Raw genomic sequence first — 21,606 nt, 5'->3', positions numbered from 1 at the left:
ACTAACGTAGTCCTCTTGTAGCCAGGTTTCTGTGAGACAAAACAAATCAATCTGTTTATCAGAAATCAATTTGTTAACTAACAAAGTCTTTGGAGGGAGAGACCTTATATTTAATAGACCACATTTAATTGTTTTATTTTTAGGTTCAAGGTGAACCGTATTGATTTTTATTAGGTTTTTATGATTTGTTCCTTTTAGATAAGTTTTTGATCTGTTAAGTTTTGGCCGTGGGAAAGACACCGTCTCAATAGGATAATGGATGGGTAACAGTACAGAAGCTGCAGAGAGGTGTGTTAAACTACGGCTCTGCTTCCTGGTCTGGACCCTGGGTTGTCAGCATTTAGGAGGACTAATAAATCCGGCCAGATTTCTAGAAAGAAGAGCTGCACCCTCCAAAGTGGGATGGATGCCGTCTCTCCGGATCAGACCAGGTTTTCCCCAGAAAGTTCTCCAGTTATCAATGTAGCCCACGTCGTTTTCAGGACACCACCTAGACAACCAGCGGTTGAATGATGACATGCGGCTAAACATGTCATCACTGGTCAAATCAGGCAGGGGACCAGAGAAAATTACGGAGTCCGACATTGCTTTAGCAAACTCACACACCGAAGCAACACCAACTTTAGTGACCTCCGATCGGCGTGATCGGATGTCATTACCGCCAGCGTGAATAACAATCTTTCTGTATTTACGCTTATCCTTAGCCAGCAGTTTTAGGTAAGATTCTATGTCGCCTGTTCTGGCCCCTGGCAGGCATTTAACTATGGTCCCGCCTGGTGTCTCTAGTGCCACGTTTCTGACTATTGAGCTCCCAATAATCAGGGTCGGCTTCTCAGCGGGTGTGTCGCTGAGTGGGGAAAATTTGTTTGAAACGCAGACGGGTTGGTGGTGAACTGGGGGCTGAAATCTAGAGCTATGCTTCCTACGAACTGTCACCCAGCCGGCCTGCTTACCCGGCTGCTCGGGTGCTTCTGGAGGACCACTAAGTGAACTAACGCTAGGTCTATGTGGCTCCGCGCTAGCAGAGGGGCGGCTATCAGCTGGTCTTTCCATAGCACGGAGCCGAGACTCTAATTCTGACACCCTCGCCTCCAAAGCTACAAAAACACTACATTTATTACAAGTACCATTATCACTAAAGGAGGCAGAGGAATAGCTAAACATCTGACACAGAGAGCAGGAGATAAGGGGAGACTTAGTCAGAGACGGAGAAGCTGAAGTAATAGTAGGAGAGGAAGCCATTGTGGAGCTAAAGCTAGGCTAGGCTAAAGCTAGGCTAGCGCCCTTCTACCACGCCAAGAGAGCAAACCGTGAAACACGAGGAGTTCCCAAGCGTGATGTGCAGCAACAGAAAATGTTTTAAAAGTGCTTATGTGTTAGAAACAGATGTTACAGCAAAGAGATTAAAGATAAAAGCGAGAGAATCTGAAGCAACAAACCGTTGCTCACGCAGTGAAAACAGGAAGTGATACAATACGCCTTACCGCAAACAGGAAGTGACGTCAGCCAAACGGAGGTAGCAGCAGCAAGAAGGTTGTGTGTTCGATTCCAGCTTCCCCTTACAACATGTCGATGTGCCCCTGGGCAAGGCACTTAACCCCAAATTGCCTACTGAGCTGCGTCTCGGTGTATAGGGAGCGTTGGCCTAGTGGTTAGAGCAGCCCGCTTGCACTCAGAGAAGGATGCAAGTAGCCGGTTCGATCCCCAGCGCCTGCACTCTGGGTCCCTGAGCAAGACCCTTAACCCCAGAACGCTTCCCGGGCGCCGCACATGGCAGCCCACTGCTCCACAAAGGTGATGGGTTAAAAGCAGAGAACAAATTTCGTTGTAATGTATGTTTCAATGACAGTAAAGATGATATTACTATTCCTAAGAGCAGAAATCGAAATCCATCATAACTCATAAACTGTTACCAATCAAATGACAAATAATTTAGTATTATTATTTTTTCATCAAAGAAGCAATATTTTCCCATGTCTCTTGGTGAATTGATTTGGCTCAATCAGTCTCCTTCAGCACTTTGCAATGAGTCTACTCTGTAGAGCATATATATTAGTAAATCTGACTCTGATGACGTCAGTGCCTCACCAGCTATGAACCCTACCGCACGTCTCTGATTTATATATATATATATATATATATATATATATATATATATATATATATATATATATATATATATATATATATATATATATATATATATATATATATATATCTCAATCACTTGTCAATTGCTCATTACTTTTTTCTGTCTTCTTCAATTTATTGTAATTAGGAAGAAGAATCTGTAATTTCATTGCATGTTACTTATAATGGCAATAAAAGCTAGTGCTACTGGAGTGCAAAGGAAAGTCTAACCAATCCATCAATTTATACATCCAGGGAGAGCCTGGATTTCCAGGGCCAATGGGGCCAAGAGGGCTTCCGGGGGAAGGTCTTTCAGGAGAGAAGGTACAGTAACTCCAAGATGGCAGGTGGGAATAATTTCGTACCTGTCTTCTACTACGTTCATTTAGCAGCGTTCCAAAATGCAATCATGAGGAAAGTTTTTACATCTATGCAGGGTAATCAAGGATCTCCTGGACACAGGGGGAAAAAGGGAGACACAGGGGATTTAGGACCACCTGGCTCCCCTGGACCTATGGTATGGCTGACATGTTCAACGTGTTAAAAAGGCTTTCCTTTGAGTGGACTGATACATTTCTGGGCTACAATATTGGGCCGTTTTCCAAACGTATTCTTTCTTTGCTAAACCAAAGTTTATGACCTGAGACGCTATCCTTTTGAAACCCAGATATTCCTATCATTATATACAATATAACTATGTTAATCTTGCAGGGGAGGCCTGGAGGAAAAGGAGAGCCAGGACTTACGGTTAGTACCCGACTGGGACACACTGCAGAATGACCAAGTTCTGTTTTTCTTACTTTCTTCTGTTTCCCATGTATAGAGAGACGAGGTCATCCAGATCATAAAGGAAATATTTGGTAACGTTTTGAAGGGGTATATGTTCCAAATATTTGTTGATAAGTCAGCAAGAAATGTTTAAGTGAATAAAACTGATCTTAACAATCAAGTAAACTGTATAGTCAGAATGCTATAAAACTGGTATGATGTGATGTTTTCATAAGCCAATAACCAACCGATATAGCAATAACCAACAAGATGCAAATATATCACATTATCTGAATGCATATAGCTTTTTTTAACTAAATATTGGCTTTTTTCTGTGTCCTAGGATGTCGTGTCATGTGCAGAGGGAGTCGACTGGAACTTGTATTTGTGATTGACAGCTCTGAGAGTGTGGGGCCAGAGAACTTTGAGGTGGTGAAAGACTTTGTGAACACAGTTATTGACCAGTTCACAGTCAGCCAGGAAGCCAGCCGTATTGCTGTGGTGCTCTATAGCCATTTGAACTCAGTGGTGGTCAGTCTGCAGCACCAGCCCAGCCAGGAGGAAATCAAGGCTGCTGTCAGAGCCATGCCCTACATGGGCAAGGGCACCTTCACCGGCAGCGCTATCTATCAAGCTAAACAGGTGTTCCTAGCCTCTCGGCCCCATGTGAGAAAAGTGGCTGTGGTTTTAACAGATGGCCAGTCAGACCAGCATGATTTCATGCAGTTTAAAGAAACAGCCACAGATGCCCATGCAGAGGGGATTGAGGTGTTTGTTATAGGTGTGTTGAACACGACTGATCTTCTTTATAAAAAGTTCCTGAGTGAGATAAAGAATATAGCCTCTGATCCTGATGAAGACCACATCTACCTTATTGATGACTTCCGACTGCTACCTGGTAAGTTAATACTCACCAATTTCTTATTGTTCTAATGCTGATGCAATAATAACTACATTATTACCTGTGAGACAAGAATTGAGCATGTGCAGCAGCAGATTCGAGAAGTTGTGTTCACTGACTTGTAGTAGTAGTGGAAAATCGGGGCTCACCATACGCCAGGCAGCTCCACCCAACTTCAAATATGTAATGAATTATTTGTGTGAAAAAATTCTGCAGTTGAACATTTTACATGCAACCTCAATTTGATCTTGCATGTGTTTGAATTTTTTGTACAAGTGATTATTTAGTTGTACAACTATTCACATCGTAATTTACAAGGGTTCACATCCAGAATACGAGTGCGGATATTATTAAACATTTTACCTTCATACAATACTCCCTGGAACTTGAAGCTGAAAAAGACCGTGTTGTCCACTATACCTTTAATGTCGGGGACTGCCGCCTCTGTAGTTCACATTACAGATTGCTGCTTTGGACAGTCTTTTAGAACCAACTTTGACACAGTTGGAAAAAAATCATTTTTATGATTTATTATTTGTCACGCTATCAGCTGTATATCTTCTTACGTCAACTAATATCACAAGAAGCAGAATGTATTTATGCATTTTTTTCATTTCTGATACAGGTCTTGAGAGTAATATACTGAAGCAGATTTGTGATAAAGACTTAACAGCAATTCTACCAAAAACATCTGTGGAAACCCATCAGGACCATTCAGAAGACGGCGACTCTAAAAAGATCCAAGAAGAAGAAAACCCAACGGTAATGTTGCTATAAAATTATGTATTATGGCAAACTGATGTACTAAATATTCAATCACCTCACTATTTATGATTCTGTATAGCATGAGTTGTGAAAAGTACTATAATTGTATCTAATTTTTTTTTTTTACAGACTATGGTATTTGCTATCTGACCAGAAAGGGTAGTTGAAACCCCCATACTGGGGAATCTGCTATGACGTTGAAACCAGTCAGAACATGGATGTTCTTTTCTGGGTCCTTGCAAGGTTTTCAGGAGAATAGTAAGAACACAGTGGACCGCCCATTTTGAATGATAAAGTAATATAGGTTGTAATAAAGTTTCCGCTGGCGATATTCGTCCTTGGCAATTTGATGGTGGTTATTATTATTGTGGCAGTTAATTAGGGTCCTACCTGTCTGTTGTGGCATCCATGATGTAGAGTCCAAACACACTTGTGTGATTTGGTCATTAAGAGTCTGAAGCAGGAATGTCCGAATCTGAACCAGGAATGATACTTGTTGGTGAATTTCTACCATTATCCTTACTAGAAAGGTTAAGAAATCCATAATCTTTAAACACATTGAGGTGTATAGTTGGACTGTTTTAAGTGGGACGGGGCTGCATTGAGCATGGTGGAGATTATATCCTCTGTAGCTTTGGTTGCATGCAAACTGACCTGTAAGAAAAATTCCCTTTATGTATAAGATTTTTTTTTACCCTGAATGATACCTTCAGTTAAAAAGCAGAATTTTGTGTTTACTTGTGTTGTCCTTGACTAATATTTAAATTTGTTTGATGTTCTAAGACACTTAAGTGGGACAGATATGCAAAAAAAAAAAAAAAAAAAAAATCAGTATGAAGGCAAACACTTTTTTTAACCATTGCATTTATTTAAATTTTTTTTCCAGAAAATGTAGATAAGTAACACCCAAGTCCCTTTTTTAATAACTGCGCATGCACAAGACTATCTTACCTGCTGTTCAGCTCTTCGGGGATCACGTGAAAAAATCTCCCAAATCCACTCTAGTCTTTTTTCTTTCTTCTGAGGACGTTTTCTTCTTCTCATAAACTTGTAAGATAGTTTACTAATTGCGACTCTCACACATTTTCTAAGTATACGGTGAGAGCAGCGGAGCTACAATGAATGGAAGCTAACTAAATGCATAAACACTATGCGCATGCACAGCAAGAGGAAACTAACAAGGAACGTGCACGCACATTAGGGCGACGTGAGGCTGTCACAATGATTCGTATGGGGGATAACTAATAGACAAGGTTATTCCCCTTGAACTTGAAGCTGAAAAAAGATTGTGCAATATATCTTTAATTTCAATAGTGACATAATTTGAAAAGGGAAATATTACAAAAAGTTAACTAATAAAAAATGACAGAGATAAATAAGTCTAGCCCAGACATATTGCAGGCTAAGCATGTGCACTTCTAGTGTTTATGTATCAGTTAGACGTTCATTGTTGCTCTTCTGCTCTCTGCTGTTAACTGTTGGCCTGTTTGGCTCCATTATATGGGAATTAGATAAACGTGGCTGACTTGTCAGCTTGGTTAGGCGTGGACTTCAAGGCTGTGGCCAGCAGTGAAGGCGTGAGAGCATTGACAGATTGAGCTTCTGTGGAGCGCCCAGAGCTGCCGAAGCAAACCGCTGCCTTGCCCAGGGGACATGAAACATAGTTAATATTTAAAGGGGCAAAAAGTACGATATTTACTGGAAAATCAACCTAAATCATTCTCATTTGTCCCCTGGGATGGAACTAACATTCCCTATAAACAAACGTTCCTCTCCATCAACGATGTCGTAGTCACAACTTTCTCGTTTCAAAAGAGGCACAGTCTGGAACTATTTTGGTTCAGAGTGTAGCCCGTATTTACTTCATGTTTTCCTGAGCCAATCAGATAAGAGTTCCCAGGGCTCCCAAAACAGAGTGCAGCAGTTGGTATTTTATGTTGGCAAAAGAGCAACAGCCTGCAAACATGGAGGCCAGTAAGAGAAGCAGACCAGAAACAGAACAGAATATAACATCATATACCTGTCCTGTGGAAGTAAAAATTCACAACAGCAACACACCGTTTAAAAACGGCATATTAAATTGTTGTGATTGGCAAACTGTTGTACCGATTTGAGCCAAAAAGTGTCAGTATTACTCCTTTAAAACTTTGTATTAGATATTTTGCCTCAGCCATTGCAGGAGAGAGAACACATTGATAGTTTAAAAAAAAATTAACTGCAGTGATTTTGATTTTATCGGTTTGATTGTGTGCTTCCTACCAGGCAGCGGGCTGCTCTATAAGCGGAGGGAGGGTGAGGCTTGACCGTGCTGGAGCTACTTTCAGCGGGGCACCTGTGTGAAAGCACCCCACTGCTCCTCCTGGGGGCTCTGAGTATTTATACAGAAAGATGGGCTGGGAAGGGAAAGAGAAAGCAGACAGACGCTTCCTTGTACCATGAGAGGTCACTGGATGGACATTTCAGACACAAAACTTGAAATGAGAGAAAGCCTCCATGAATCAACGGATCTGATACAGCTTGTCTGGGTATAGAAAGCTGTTGAGGAGTACAGGTCAGGGTGGGGTTCGGAAAACTTCAATCAGTGTCGTCAGAGAAGCCAGTAGAGAATAAAAGGACAAACCAAAGGAGCAAACTGCTCTCACACACTGGACTTGAAAGGCCTGTTTGTGCCATTGCTGCTATCTCTTGCATGTGATAAAGCAGATAACAACGACAAATGTTATGCATGATTTGACCCCTAAAGCTGGTGCAGTAATAATTCAGACCTTCATTTTTTATTTTTTTTCTCATCCATTTTCCTCTAGTTGTGGCACCCAGTGGAATCAGAAAATCCACAAGCTCCGCGCCCCTCTCCGCCAATGTGGTCTTATGAGAACCAGATTGATCCTGAGTTGATGGAGCCCTCAAACCAGCAGCCAGATGTACCATCTATCTCTCGTGATGACCAGGGGATGCAAGGGCCAGGGCAGAACTCTGTGGTTCACTCGCAGAGTCCGACTGACTGGCCAGGTGAGGCGGAGAGCACCCAAGCACCTTTAAGCCCTCCTCCGCCAACTCTGACAGCGTCACCTGTATCAGGTAAACGGTAGAATCCTACCCCACAAACTTGTCACTCCAAGTTAAATAATTATGGAAAAAAAATACTATTGCTGAAAAGGTGGTAAATACATTTAAATAGTAAACTCTGTCAGTGACCTGTCATGTCAAAAATTTTTCATATAGTCAGATTTCTGTGATTAGGTAGGTAGGTAGGTAGGTAGGTAGTAAATCCCATTGTAATACAGAACCCAGTGGTGTACCTAACACATAAACCTAGTTTTACGTAAGACTAGGGGAACTGAAAAGTGTTTTGACACTAAGATTGCTTTAATAGAAACATTGACTATACTTATTATAAAATACACAAATTAAAAGACATATTGAGAAAATGTTTCAGGTGCTTTCTGTGTTTTCTGTGACCACTCGGGTGTGTGACCTGGGCCCCCAGGGATAATAACATACAGCCATTAAACAGCGATTGGCTGCCTACAGGTTGTACATGGTTCAGTGCATTCCAATTAATTGTTCGACACTGCACAAAAATACTATTGGAGTGTCTATTTTTTCTTTTTTTTTTTTTGTACTTTCCTGAAGGAAAACACAGTTTGCCAAAAAGTGAACATTTCATGTAAGAACTTACATATCCAAGTTTGTTAAAGGATCGTCAACACGATAACCAGCCACTAGAAGCAGGAGATTACAAAACAACTTTAATTTTAAAAAGAAAGGCAGATGGAGAGGAGGATGTCACTACAGAGAACCAGATGAAAAAATTAGGAACATACTGATATTTCACCCTATGTTTGTTAATTTTTAACCCCGGTCCTGTTTATTTAAGAGTTATTATTGTGTGGATAAGGACAGCTGGCCACTAGCAGCAGGAGCTACCGGAACCAAGAGCTTATTTGACTTTTTTATTTTTATAAGAATAGCAGATGAAGAGGAGATGTCACTACAGAGAATCAAATTGAAAAGCAAGGCGCATACATTATGTGAGAATGCCCCTGTGTCATACAGGTGAATATGTATTGAAGAGTGACAAGGTGCAGGAGTGGAGATATTACCAATTAGCAGACAGACATAACACAGACAGTTTGGAAACAAACATTAAAAGATTGCACAAATTAAGTTTGGAGACAGAGGAGACACACCATCCAACAGTGAGCTGCACCTAAAACTTTATTTTATTCATTTACTCTTCCTGTTTATTCACAGTTGCATTTATATAAATTTTAAAATGACAATATCTATAACTAAGCATGAAAGATGTTTATTTTACATAAAGTTTAGGTGAACTCTGACTCTTCTAGTTCAAATGTCAGTACCGGTAGCCCTTCGTATGACACACCACCAATGAAGTAGCTCTCAGTTTCAAAAAGGTTTGGTGACCCCTGCTCTAAGCAATGACTGTCACCACAATGAAGTTAGTTTTAGGTTGAATCTTTGTACTCTGGATTCAGTGCTGTGATCCTCCTGTTTCACCTGATATAGGCCACTAGCCCCACAAAATCTTCCCACATTTTTTCATATTCACAGAAGGCTTCTTCTTTGGTGGCTACAAGTAAATAACTAGAATGTAAATTGTAGTTGGCCTGTTTTTGAATAGTGCTTTATCAAGTACTGAAAATCTCAAAGCGCCAGTCTGTCATCCATTGACACACACATTCACACGCTGAGTTGTGAGCTACATTGTAGCCACAACTGCCCTGGGCCAGACTGTGCCATCGGGCCCTCTGACCCACCACCAGCAAGCAAAGGACGAACTCCCCAGCTTCTGCGCCACTGTCGCTCATAGTAATGGTGTTCTTGGTACCCTCAGCAATCTGCTGCAGCTGTCTGTGGCTCACCATACGCCATGCAGCTCCACCCAACCAAAATAAGCCCATTTCTGCAGTTGTTGACAAAAATAAGATGATGTACAATGAGCAAATAAAAAGATGTTATACGAGTTTGAGGTTGGAGAAATCAGTCACCTGAATGTTTTATTGAACTGTCTCACTAGATATTCCAGCTATGTAAATATTTTGGACTGGATTTCAGTTCACCTTTAAGTTCTCTGAATGATTAGTTGCACCATATGAAGTATAGCCATTAAACTAGCATTGTAAGATAAACCTGGTGGTGAAGCATATGGTTTGTTTGATGCTTTTTATTTTCAAGCTGGTAAAAAGGTAGTGTTCAATCTCCTGGTTGGATAATTTTCAGCTGAAAGCACAATTGTTAGCAATACAGGAGTTTGCAGTTTCAACTTTCTCAGTTACTATGAAACAGTACTAAACTGTTGGTTTAAGACTCTCACCTGGAACACATGGAACCGATCAATGAAATGATGCCGATGATCTACTAAAACAGTGCTCTTCTTCATCTTTCAGGTGAGGGGTGCAGCCAGCCTCTCGAACCTGGTCCATGTCGGCAGTACACAGTCAGGTGGTACTACGACCCAGAGGCCAACGCTTGTGCCCAGTTTTGGTTTGGAGGTTGTAAGGGCAATGCAAACAACTTTGAGAATGAAAACAACTGCAGGAATAACTGCATATACACATAACTGTAGATGCAGGTAGATGCATCAGCCTGCAGGTAACAGGCTGATGAGAGATTGAGATTGCTGCCAAGCAGATTCCATTAAGGTTAGTAAAACTGTCATGAATGGACAGCGCCTGCAGCAAGACATGTGACGGTTATTCTGTAACTGCCATGGAGATGAGCAAGTTTTTTACTAGAATCTATTCTCGGAGATGTTCCTGCGTCATAAGTAATAACTCATAAAAAAAAAAAAAAAAACAGGTTCCTCTACAGACTCTTGAGACATCCCTTTACATTCAGCTCATTTAGATTTACGTTTCCCTCACCTGTGGTTACATGTTATTCAGGAAAAACATGTAACAAACGGCTTCAGTTAGGTGCCAACTGTTGGGTCCTATGTCTTCTCTAGTTTCCCACTAACGATGCAGAAATCAATCTTAGTCATGATACATTTCACTGAATTCAGGATCTATTTATAAAGCACAAATTCAGGACTAGTCATCTCAGGAATGTACACAGAAAGAACTTAATTTTATTGTCAGCTAAATACACTAATTCAATTAAACTATGAACCATATCAGTCTAGTTCAAGCATGACCGTGTTTATGTAATGAAGCTTGTAAAAAATTGTCAAACACAGGAAGAAAACTCATTATATAAGTCATAGAGCAAGAAAGAGACTAGAATATGCTAAAAGACCAGCTGAAAATTTCCTAAAAGTCATCTATAGAAAATAAAAATAAGTGATACCATTATTTCTGTATATAATTTCCAAGGAGGTTCCTAATTAATGTTTATAGAATTTGTGAAATAGGGTTTATGTGCCCAATATACTGAAATGAAAAATACATTTTGGGCCAACAGAGATGTGCTTAATCAACATTTTACCAACGTTACTGTGGTTAAAGAAAAACATGTTTAGATGCTATACAGGTAAAAGCCAGTAAATTAGAATATTTTTAAAAACTTGATTTATTTCAGTAATTGCATTCAAAAGGTGTAACTTGTACATTATATTTATTCATTGCACACAGACTGATGCATTCAAATGTTTATTTCATTTAAGTTTGATGATTTGAAGTGGCAACAAATGAAAATCCAAAATTCCGTGTGTCACAAAATTAGAATATTGTGTAAGGGTTAAATTTTGAAGACACCTGGTGCCACAAACTAATCAGCTGATTAACTCAAAACACCTGCAAAGGGCTTTAAATGGTCTCAGTCCAGTTCTGAAGCCTACACAAACATGGGGAAGACTTCAGATTGGACAGCTGTCCAAAAGGCGACCATCGACACATTGCACAAGGAGGGAAAGACACAAAAGGTTATTGCTGAAGAGGCTGGCTGTTCTCAGAGCTCTGTGTCCAAACACATTAATAGAGAGGCAAAGGGAAGGAAAAACTGTGGTCAGAAAAAGTGTACAAGCGATAGGGATCACCGCGCCCTAGTCAAGATTGTGAAAAAAAAACCCATTCAAAAATGTGGGGGAGATTCACAAGGAGTGGACAGCTGCTGGAGTCAGTGCTTCAAGATCCACCACCAAGAGACGCTTGAAAGACATGGGTTTCAACTGCCGCGTACCTCGTGTCAAGCCACTGTTGACCAAGAAACAGCGCGAAAAGCGTCTCACCTGGGCTAAGGAAAAAAAGAGCTGGACTGCTGCTGAGTGGTCCAAAGTCATGTTTTCTGACGAAAGCAAATTTTGCATTTCCTTTGGAAATCGAGGTCCCAGAGTCTGGAGGAAGACAGGAGAGGCACAGGATCCACGTTGCCTGAAGTCTAGTGTAAAGTTTCCACCATCAGTGATGGTTTGGGGTGCCATGTCATCTGCTGGTGTCGGTCCACTCTGTTTCCTGAGATCCAGGGTCAACGCAGCCGTCTACCAGCAAGTTTTAGAGCACTTCATGCTTCCTGCTGCTGACTTGCTCTATGGAGATTTCAGGTTCCAACAGGACTTGGCGCCTGCACACAGCGCAAAATCTACCCGTGCCTGGTTTACGGACCATGGTATTTCTGTTCTAAATTGGCCAGCCAACTCCCCTGACCTTAGCCCCATAGAAAATCTGTGGGGTATTGTGAAAAGGTAGATGCAGAATGCCAGACCCAAAAACGCAGAAGAGTTGAAGGCCACTATCAGAGCAACCTGGGCTCTCATAACACCTGAGCAGTGCCAGAAACTCATCGACTCCATGCCACGCCGCATTAATGCAGTAATTGAGGCAAAAGGAGCTCCAACCAAGTATTGAGTATTGTACATGCTCATATTTTTCATTTTCATACTTTTCAGTTGGCCAACATTTCTAAAAAAAATCCCTTTTTTGTATTAGCCTTAAGTAATATTCTAATTTTGTGACACACGGAATTTTGGATTTTCATTTGTTGCCACTTCAAATCATCAAAATTAAATGAAATAAACATTTGAATGCATCAGTCTGTGTGCAATGAATAAATATAATGTACAAGTTACACCTTTTGAATGCAATTACTGAAATAAATCAAGTTTTTCACAATATTCTAATTTACTGGCTTTTACCTGTAGTTTAAACCTGAATCACAATTTCTTTAGCAAATGATCCAACACTGAATCTTTGTTGCAAACCCATCAGGCAAAAAATAAAATCAGTCAGTTATGTGTTATATTAGTTTTCTATTAAAAAGTATTTTTGAGCAATTTTTGTGCAACTGAATGGCAATACATTTTAAAACAAGGACATGCTGTCACAATAATACAGAGAATAGCATAATCCAATTTGTTTATAAACGTATCGTTCACTGAACACAAAGTAGCTCATTATTAAGAAGTGTTGATCACCATTTGCCACAAGGCATTAAGCCTTTTATGAGCAAAACTAAACCAAAATGCTGCGTGTGGTAGAAAATTAAAGATGGGTATGGACTGTTGGATTATGGATGGTCTTGCCCAAAATCCCTGGTCATTTACTTCAATCTCTGATCTTTAATAGGAATCATAGGAATGAAAAGATAGGAATGATTTAGGTCAAAGCAGATCCACATAAAAATGCCCACTCAAAGCCCGGCCTTATATCAACCAATTGGACTGTGTATGATACATTTTGGAAAAAAGCAGAAAAGGTGTAAGTGGTAGACATGCAATCCTAGTAGCCACAAATGACTTGCAGCCGTAATTGCAGTGAAAGGTGGTTCCACAGAAGATTGACTCAAGGGGTTCTGAATAACAAAATTCACACTAACCTTGCAAAATTGTTTTTGATAAAAAGGTTGAAACTACGTAGCATTATTCATTTCACTTCACAATTCTCCATTACTTTGTGTTGGTCAATCACCTGAAATCCCTATAAAATATTTGTGTAGTTTGATAAAATGTGAAATGTTTCTGGTATGTATACTTTTGGGAGTCACCGTATTTGTTGTGAATGCTGTCTAGATGCTGGACATGAGAAAGGTCTTCATCCTTGTATAGCTAAATACATGTCACATTTCTGTCATTTCTGAATCGAATTAATGAAAACTTCAAAAAGTCAATAACAAAATTCTATCCAAAGTACTTTTAATTGCCATGTGAGAATTGCTTTCAATGTATACAACTTTGTCATGTGTAAGACATTTTCTATGTTAATTTAGGGAATTACATTGTGGGAAATATTTTACCTTGTTTGTAGCAGGATTTTTTATACAAGTAAAAATTTATAAGCACTAGTATTTTAAACTTTTTACTAAATATTCACATCATGTTTTAGCCACTCTTAAGCTGCAGTTTTTCTTCCTTCGACACAATCAACTATGTTTAATGATGCAGAAAATAACAAAACACTTTGTGTTAAATTGTCCTTTATTGTGTACCATTGTGTATGTTTCTCAAGGAATAGCTAACAGATGAACAACAAAACCATATTCATATAGAAATAAAATATTGTTTAGACTTCATGCTCTCTCATTTCAGTAATTATAACATTTGGCTTTGGCATTCTTTTACAGTGGGTGGTCTTAGGTCCTTTGTAGCACAGCTTAGATTTTACATCACAGATTTTTACAGGATATCCATGTTGCTTTTATAGAAAATGCCAAATTGTTTAAGTTAAGTTCTAAAATGTTCCTTCACTTAAAAGCAGTTATTGGACACAAAGGACCAAACTAAAAAATTAACAAACAAAACAAAAAATGCTTCAAACTGTCGCTGAAAGGCTGTGCATGAGTAACTGAAGCCCGTTGGAGCGCCGATGCATCCTCCCCATTCTTCCCATAACAGCTATCCCCCAAACAGGCCACAGTAGCTGTCATATCGCTGTAAAAACACGCCCATGGGCTCCAACAGTATTTTGAAACAAGTAAAAAACGTACTGTTTAACACAAGATACAAGTTGCAGCGATTATTTGTTTTCATTTTGCCTCGTCCGTTGGCAATACTTTGTTTTTCTAGAGGCACCTCTATTTACCCTGAAGTCAGATGTGTGAAGAAGAAAAACATTTTTTCAGTTTCAAGTCAGAGAACAAGCAGGATCGTAGTTTTTTTTTTTTTTTCTTCTTCTGTGCCTTTAAACCATGTTGGAGCTAAGATGATCATGCCAAGGCTTCGTAAACTTTTGATAGGTTAATTCACAACATTTCCGTTAACTGGAGGGAGACCAACAATGTATGTTAAGACAACTCCTCAAATACACTGCATTTTGACATCAGTGGAAAATAAAAAAGTCAGTCAAGAACTACGGACCTCCTAAGGTTTGGTCCATCCTTGGGTCCAATTTCCAGGTGTCTAAAGGTTTCCGATCATCTGTTCAAACTATTATATCCCAGCATAAAGAGTATGGAAATGACCAGCCATCCTACTGCTCAGGAAGGAGGCAGGTTCTGTGTCCCAGAGATTCTTTGGTGCCACAGGTTCCTCAGTCATAAATGTATGACTGAGGAACAGCTGCATAAATGGTCTCAGGTGCTAATTGGATCTTAGCACTCTAAGGGCCTTAAAGTCAAGTTTAAAGTACCATTTCTGCTTTCAGCTAAATCCCATTGTTTCCTCACAACCTTTGACACAGTACTATAACTCTGTAGTAACATGCTGATATTCCTCTTAATTTTGTTTAAATGGTGAGAAAATGAGCTTGATGGCCTCCTCAATTATTTCCTACAGTTTAGGCAACATCAGGTACAACATTCTTTATGAAACAAAACCATATTTAAACCAATAATTCTATATCGCTTGAGGTTATGTTTTTAACTAAACATTAGGTTTGCAAGATGTGTGAGAGCTGCCGCATTAGAAAGCAACCTGAGAAATAAGTTATATTTAATATTAACTCTGGACTACACTGTATTTTCAATTCAATTCAAAAATGCTTTATTAATCCCATAGGATAATTAAATAACCTTAATAAATTACCTATATGAAGTACTAAATCAAACGTCACTAAAGAAAAATGTAAAAGATGGGAATAACATTTTTTACTTTTGCACAAGGACAAAGAGACGTTGCATAAAGAAATGTTGAGCCTCTGATTCAGTAATGTCGGTTTGAACAGGAAATGCTAATTATTGGCTAACACCCAATCGACACCAAAGGACACCTGGTATGAATGTTAACTTGAAACCCTCCATTAGCCTGATGAGTGTTTCTTTTCCTCAACCAATGACAGGTGTTGATGAGCAGTAGCAGGACTGAGGCACTGTTCAGCTGGCTTGATCCACTCACAGCTGCCCTTATATGCTTCTCTAAAAGGAGTCAAATTATACATTCACTAGTTTTTCACTAAATGAAATTAAGGTGTTAACTTAGGTTAAGTCATGAACCACACCTCCAGTCACCAATTCTCAAGTATAATGAGGTTTAGAATTGGCACACTTGAATAGAAAACTTTGTCGGCTGCTCTCAGTTTCACTTTCTTATCTTTTATTCATGCTTACCATCTCCTTGATTATCTTTTTCATCCCAACTCTTCTTCTGCATCATCCCAGTCAATCTGCTTATCGCTCTTCATGAAACCCTCTTCACCCTCATTGAAGACCACTCTTCATCGTACTGCATCGTAGTCCACATCCCCTCCTTTTCTTCCCACTCCTCTTCGTCTCCACTTTTGATCCCTTTGCATTTCACTTATCTTCTCGCTCTTCTCTGTTAGTTTTGTTGTTCACTTCCACACTTTCATCAGGCCTAAATCTATATGTGTATCCATATGGTCGCAGATGGTAGGTAAAATACTCCAACACGTACTGCTGAACGGCATAAATGTAGTGAAAAGATACAGCAAAGTCAGAGCAGCAATTCGGACCCTGGAGAGACAGGCAAACAGAAAAAGGGAAAGAAAACATTAACTTGGTTCTTGAAATAAAGCTATTTTAACATTTAAGCTAAACCAAAATGTGCATGCGCTATGTACATAAAAACTCACACAATGTATCGTAACAACTCAAGTAATCTTCACATACAAAGAAATCAAGACAAATTCTTTTATAAGACAAATTGCATGTGATAATTTGGGAAGAGAACTAGTAATATAAAGTACTGAAAATGTGAAGAAAAGGCACTAATAAAAGGCCTGAACTGTAAATAAAAAAGATGAAATCAGTCACTTTATGGAAACAATCCTCTCTGAGCCGGTGTCTCTCCAAAGTTTCATGATGGTAACATAATGACAATAAAGATAGTTGATTGATTTATTCTTGATTCTGTCTCGGTCCAACTACCGGCCTTTAAAGGTTTTCTCAACATCAAGGTATTGCACAATAAGCATCTCATGATTAGTAAAAGTAGGGAGCTCTTACAAGCTCTTTGCAAGCTCATTGTTGTAAAACAGGGGTGTCACTCAAAACCTCAAACTCAGAGCCTGTCATGACCCAAACAGGATTGATGTTTATTCTTAGAATTAAATTGCCTTGTTTTAAGCTGTCATGCAAATTCAGAGGGCCTGGGCAGCACGGTTTAGTCAATATTTATCTTAGTTTCAAATATTTTCATCAAAACTAATTTTTACACCAGAGGGTGGCAACAACCCAAGTCATGAAAATACACAAAGCCCATAAATTTTGTGCAATGTCACAGAGAATAGGAATCAAAAACATGAAGAAAATAATGTGCAAAAAGAGCCAAGAAAGCACCTGAAATATGTTAGTGTTTAGAATAGAATGGAATAGAATAGAATATTTGTCACTGCGTGTTACTGGGTAGACTCCCCCCCCCCCCCAATCCCCCACACATTAAAAAAAAAACAAATACAACAAGCTTTTTATAGCCATATTAAAGGTGTCATGTTTAATCATGCTCAAATGACCAGGAGAGAGAGAGAGAGAGAGAGAGAGAGAGAGAGAGAGAGAGAGAGAGAGAGAGAGAGAGAGAGAGAGAGAGAGAGAGAGAAGAAAAACATGGAGGAGATGGAAAGAAGTGCCATTTGGCTATATTTTGATAACGTAAATGAAAAAACAGCAAGCTGTATGGTTTGTAAAAAGCCGGTTAAATACAGTGGCAACAAAACAAATTTACATTAGCACATGAAAAACCACAAGCTACAGAAACAGAGAGATGAGATAAAACTTCTCCTCTTTTGCCTCCAATTCTTTTCTCTCTCTGTTCCTTTCCTCCTTCATCACTAACTTTGATGTGTCTTGTAACAGCTTCCCTGATTACAGCCAATGGCGCAATGAACGAAGCAGAGGCCTCATCTAAGTGTGCATATACAGTACAATGTGAAGATAACTTCTTTTACATTTAACCTTAAAATGTATCATAGAAGAAGACATCTTCTAGATAAATATATTTTTGTGTGAATGCATTTTTATTTATTAAATTTATAGTTTTATATTTTTTATCAGACCGCCATTACATTTTTCATGTTGTGCACCCCCTAGTGGCAGCTCTTGGGAAGCCCTGCCATAGACCTATCATGCATAGAACATGCTGCCAGAACCTTTCCGATTCGAAACCTCTTTGTGGGGAATAATGGGCTAAGATCACAGCTGAATAATGTATATCACTAGTTTCTCCACAGAGAAAATGTCTTGAAGCTGTCATAACCAACAAGGACCTTCTACTAAGTGGCTCATTAAGTGGGTCAGAAAATGGATGGATGGATGGATATTTAATAATTACCATACTACTATTCTACTTCATTGTGCATAACTTTGTTTATGGACTAATTTGTTTCTTTGTATGTATGGGTTACTATGGTTGTCATGTTAGAATGACTATTTGACATAAACGCTGATCAAAAAGATGAAAGGAACAGTTTTTAGTATAATATCCAGTAAGATACACCTCTGTAATATTGATCTGGTCTCTTTTGGTATTAATTCAATTAACAAGGAGTGTAGTAAAAGGGCAAAACAGAGAAGACCATAAAAACAGGAATGGTTTTGCAGGTGGAGGCCACAGACATGTTTCCCTTCTTTGTTTTTGTTTTATGTTTTTGTTGTTTTTCAGTAGTTTTGCATTTGAATTGGCTTAGTGTCACTTGTGCTATCATTAGGCAACACCTTGACATCACAGAAGTTATACAAACAACCCAATGCTGTCCAGGAATAGATATCAATACACGCCATAGCCATAAGGTTTGCTCTGTCTCACAGCAAAGTCTCATGAGCATTGAGGTTGCTCTGGGAGAGCTGGACAAGGCGGTTGAAGATCCTTAATTCATCTGTAGGACCAGCATCTGCTCCTTTGTGCAAGGAAGAACAGCTCAGTGATGCCCTGGTCAGCAAACACCATCAATCATCTCATAAGGAGCATGCCCATCATTGTCAGACATGCATACAAGCATTTGTGGACCATGGAAACTACTGATGACCATTTTCAGTTGATGACACTTCAGCAAATTGGACCAGCCTGCCACACCAGTTTTTCAGTTTCACTTTCCCAGTGACTTCAGATTACGCCCCAGTGGGTTGATCATGGCATCTTTTCATTCCTAACACATGACCCATTCCATATCAGTATGGATACATGATTTTCCCAACTGAGATCTTATGTGTTTTCAAAGTGTTCCTTTATCTTTTTGAGCAGAGTCATAAAGCTAATACATTCCAGATTCATTGTTTTGCTGCAGTTTTAAAAAAATCAAGACATTGTTATAAACCACCGATTTACTTCTGCTTCTTACCTCAATTGGAGTATAGTAGTCATAAATCATATGCCAAGGCCGACGTCTTGGTAGTTGTCGTATAACATAATGGTCTAGAGGATAAGGGTGGAAGGTTTGCCTGCCCTTCACGTCTCGAGTGTCTACTGGCTTCACCTTCATTTTCTCCATACATTTACCCAAAGCCATGTCTTCTATTTCAGAGAAGTGGGTACAGTCTCCTGTGTGAAAACCTTTTACAAATCTCCTCAGTGCTTCTTTACTCAGGACGTAACCTGCTCCTCCACTCATGTAGCCTTGACTGATGAAAGGGCTAAACCGCCGACCCAAATACAACGGTTCTTCTGGGTCAAGTTTGGATAAGATGTACCGCAGGTTCTCTACGACCACATAAGTGTCGTCATCTGCTTTCAGGAACCAGCTGGCTTCATCCAAATGGTGCTGATGGAGGTACTGGAGTGCTCTGATGGTCTTCCAGTACAGGTTTTCCCTCCCCTCACTCACATTCAGCTCCACGGTGGGGAAATCTGTCTTCACTGAGCTCATGTACAGCATTTTGTGGCAATGTTTGCCCCACGTTTCCTTGATGTGCTTGGTCCGTGATTCCAGGTTCCTGGGTCCGGTCATAATCCAACACAAGATGTCTGTAGAGTTATGGGTATTTCCTGCAGGGTTGTTTTTTTTGCTTGGTTCTACAAAAAAACACATGTTTTGCATAGTTTACATCTCTGGAGCAGTACTGAGTCACATGTACTGTTAATTTCAACAACAAGATAAATAAAACATGTTAATGGAAGAAAATAGGACAGAATCTAAATAGAGGATTGTCACCTGGACAATTACTAAATCTCAGACTTTTTATCTTAAACATCTGTCTTCATATTCCCTAAAGACCCTAGGTCATCCAAGGTTATGTATGACTGAGCTTTTAGACCATTAAACATCTTATTGAAAATTAGTCAATGAAATTATTTATCAAAACAGTTTGAAGGGTAAAACATTACATATGCTAAAATATTAATCACAAGATTAATTAAAGTAAAACAAAAAAGTTGTGATTTCTATCAAATTGTGTCTTTATGATGGCTGTGATGGAAGTTTACCAAGATGCTGCCTCAGTTGTCTGCCTCCGTACAACCTTTGCTTGTACCTTTGTACTGTTTTTTTTTTTTTTTTGCATATTTTTGCATATTTCAACTTTACTTTGTTGCTATATTACTGTCACTTTCAACACAGAGAAACTCCCCAGGCTCAGACAGTCCTCTCTGGGCGGTTATTCTCTGGTTTTGATTGACCCAGAAAATTCTTCTTATATCCTGATTAGCAGACAGGCTGCTCTCTGTGAGATCTACCAGAGACACAGACAGTGAAAACACCCAGGCACTCTTGTCAAGTTCCACAAGTCAGGACTAAACACTAACCTGACAAAATGTGAATAAAACAGATGAGCTGTTCCCTCTCAGCACAAAAAAACTCTACACAGATCTGCTGCCCTCTGGTTCACTAAAACCGGGCGTGGTGAATTAATCCTGAACTGTGCACATTCACTCAAGCACCCAGAGACAGCCGAAGCTGCCAGGATGTTCCGATAAGCAGATTACAAACTAGAATGGCAACTTCTTCCATACCAATCATTTTGGAAGATGACGACGTCCTGGTAGCATAATTTATACATGCTTCAATCGGAAAAACAAGGCATAGAACAGTTTTAATGTTGGTTGAAATTTAGAGAACTCAAAATTAGCATAAAGAAAGCAGTGTTAGTAGAAAGGTAGGAGATGCTATACTCTCCTCTCGCACAATGGAAGAAACCCACTGAATCCGCATAGAATCACAGCTAATGCACAAAAGGAAAATTTTTATTCCAGGCCTATGTTTTAAATTATTCTAGGGCTTATCACAAAAAGTAGTCAGACTGATTAATCCAGGTGTGTCTGACCTCAGTAACCAGTCAGACACACCTGGATTAATCAGTCTGTCCAGTAATGAAAGACAGGAAACAAAGGAGCTGCTGAAGTTCAGGAAGAAGTGGAGCTGTGCTTATAGCCCATTAGTGGGAGAAACTAATCTGCTTCTTTGAGATGCACAGGCCCCTGATGGGGCCAGGTGACAGTAAGAAACATATATCATCCTTTACCTGCAGGCTTGACCGCTACTTGTTTTTGATGTTAACACAGAAAAACCTATTTCTCATAGGTAAGTAGATGTGAACAAAATAAGTATTTGTTGCACTTTTTTGAAAAGGTGGGAGAACTCTGTCTCTACATACAGCCACAGGCACATGCTAAATGTTTGTATTTACATTTTTTTCCCTCATGTCACTCTCCCCTAAGGAGGTCGCAGAGCTCTTTGGGCCCCACAAATTTGGAAACCCCTTCTAACCACCCTGGACCCCTCCACTCCCACCCCCACCACTTTGCCCCAACCCAGAGACACAGT

At 39.6% G+C, this 21,606-nt stretch overlaps 2 protein-coding genes across 2 annotated transcripts; one reads left to right on the top strand and one right to left on the bottom strand.

Moving 5' to 3' along the window:
• Positions 1 to 2,389: 2,389 nt before the first annotated feature.
• LOC118562549 (collagen alpha-1(XXVIII) chain-like) lies at positions 2,390 to 11,079 on the top strand. Its single transcript, XM_036134990.1, has 8 exons — positions 2,390 to 2,454; positions 2,567 to 2,647; positions 2,842 to 2,877; positions 2,954 to 2,990; positions 3,242 to 3,796; positions 4,425 to 4,561; positions 7,369 to 7,642; positions 9,976 to 11,079. The coding sequence occupies exons 1-8, from the start codon at positions 2,410 to 2,412 to the stop codon at positions 10,146 to 10,148; spliced, it is 1,338 nt and encodes a 445-aa protein (XP_035990883.1). The 5' UTR covers positions 2,390 to 2,409; the 3' UTR covers positions 10,149 to 11,079.
• Positions 11,080 to 16,145: 5,066 nt separating this feature from the next.
• On the bottom strand, positions 16,146 to 20,168 carry LOC118562550 (glycoprotein-N-acetylgalactosamine 3-beta-galactosyltransferase 1-like). Its single transcript, XM_036134991.1, has 2 exons — positions 19,189 to 20,168; positions 16,146 to 16,369 (listed from the first exon to the last, which is right to left on the bottom strand). The coding sequence occupies exons 1-2, from the start codon at positions 19,882 to 19,884 to the stop codon at positions 16,190 to 16,192; spliced, it is 876 nt and encodes a 291-aa protein (XP_035990884.1). The 5' UTR covers positions 19,885 to 20,168; the 3' UTR covers positions 16,146 to 16,189.
• Positions 20,169 to 21,606: the final 1,438 nt, after the last annotated feature.

The sequence above is a fragment of the Fundulus heteroclitus genome, unplaced genomic scaffold, assembly GCF_011125445.2.
Source record: "Fundulus heteroclitus isolate FHET01 unplaced genomic scaffold, MU-UCD_Fhet_4.1 scaffold_973, whole genome shotgun sequence".
NCBI classification, from domain to species: Eukaryota; Metazoa; Chordata; class Actinopteri; order Cyprinodontiformes; family Fundulidae; genus Fundulus; species Fundulus heteroclitus.
Note: the sequence above shows the minus strand (reverse complement) of the source record. Positions and strands in the feature narration are given on the sequence as shown.

What these genes read in the sequence shown, in the direction of transcription:
- LOC118562549 (XM_036134990.1), top strand. Translation starts at nt 2,410, where the DNA reads ATGGGGCCAAGAGGGCTTCCGGGGGAAGGTCTTTCAGGAGAGAAG. An exon ending in CTGGCTCCCCTGGACCTATG is followed by an intron (nt 2,648 to 2,841) that starts GTATGGCTGACA and finishes TTAATCTTGCAG; the next exon opens with GGGAGGCCTGGAGGAAAAGG. An exon ending in AAGAAGAAGAAAACCCAACG is followed by an intron (nt 4,562 to 7,368) that starts GTAATGTTGCTA and finishes ATTTTCCTCTAG; the next exon opens with TTGTGGCACCCAGTGGAATC.
- LOC118562550 (XM_036134991.1), bottom strand. Translation starts at nt 19,884, where the DNA reads ATGCAAAACATGTGTTTTTTTGTAGAACCAAGCAAAAAAAACAACCCT. An exon ending in ACTACTATACTCCAATTGAG is followed by an intron (nt 16,370 to 19,188) that starts GTAAGAAGCAGA and finishes CTGTCTCTCCAG; the next exon opens with GGTCCGAATTGCTGCTCTGA.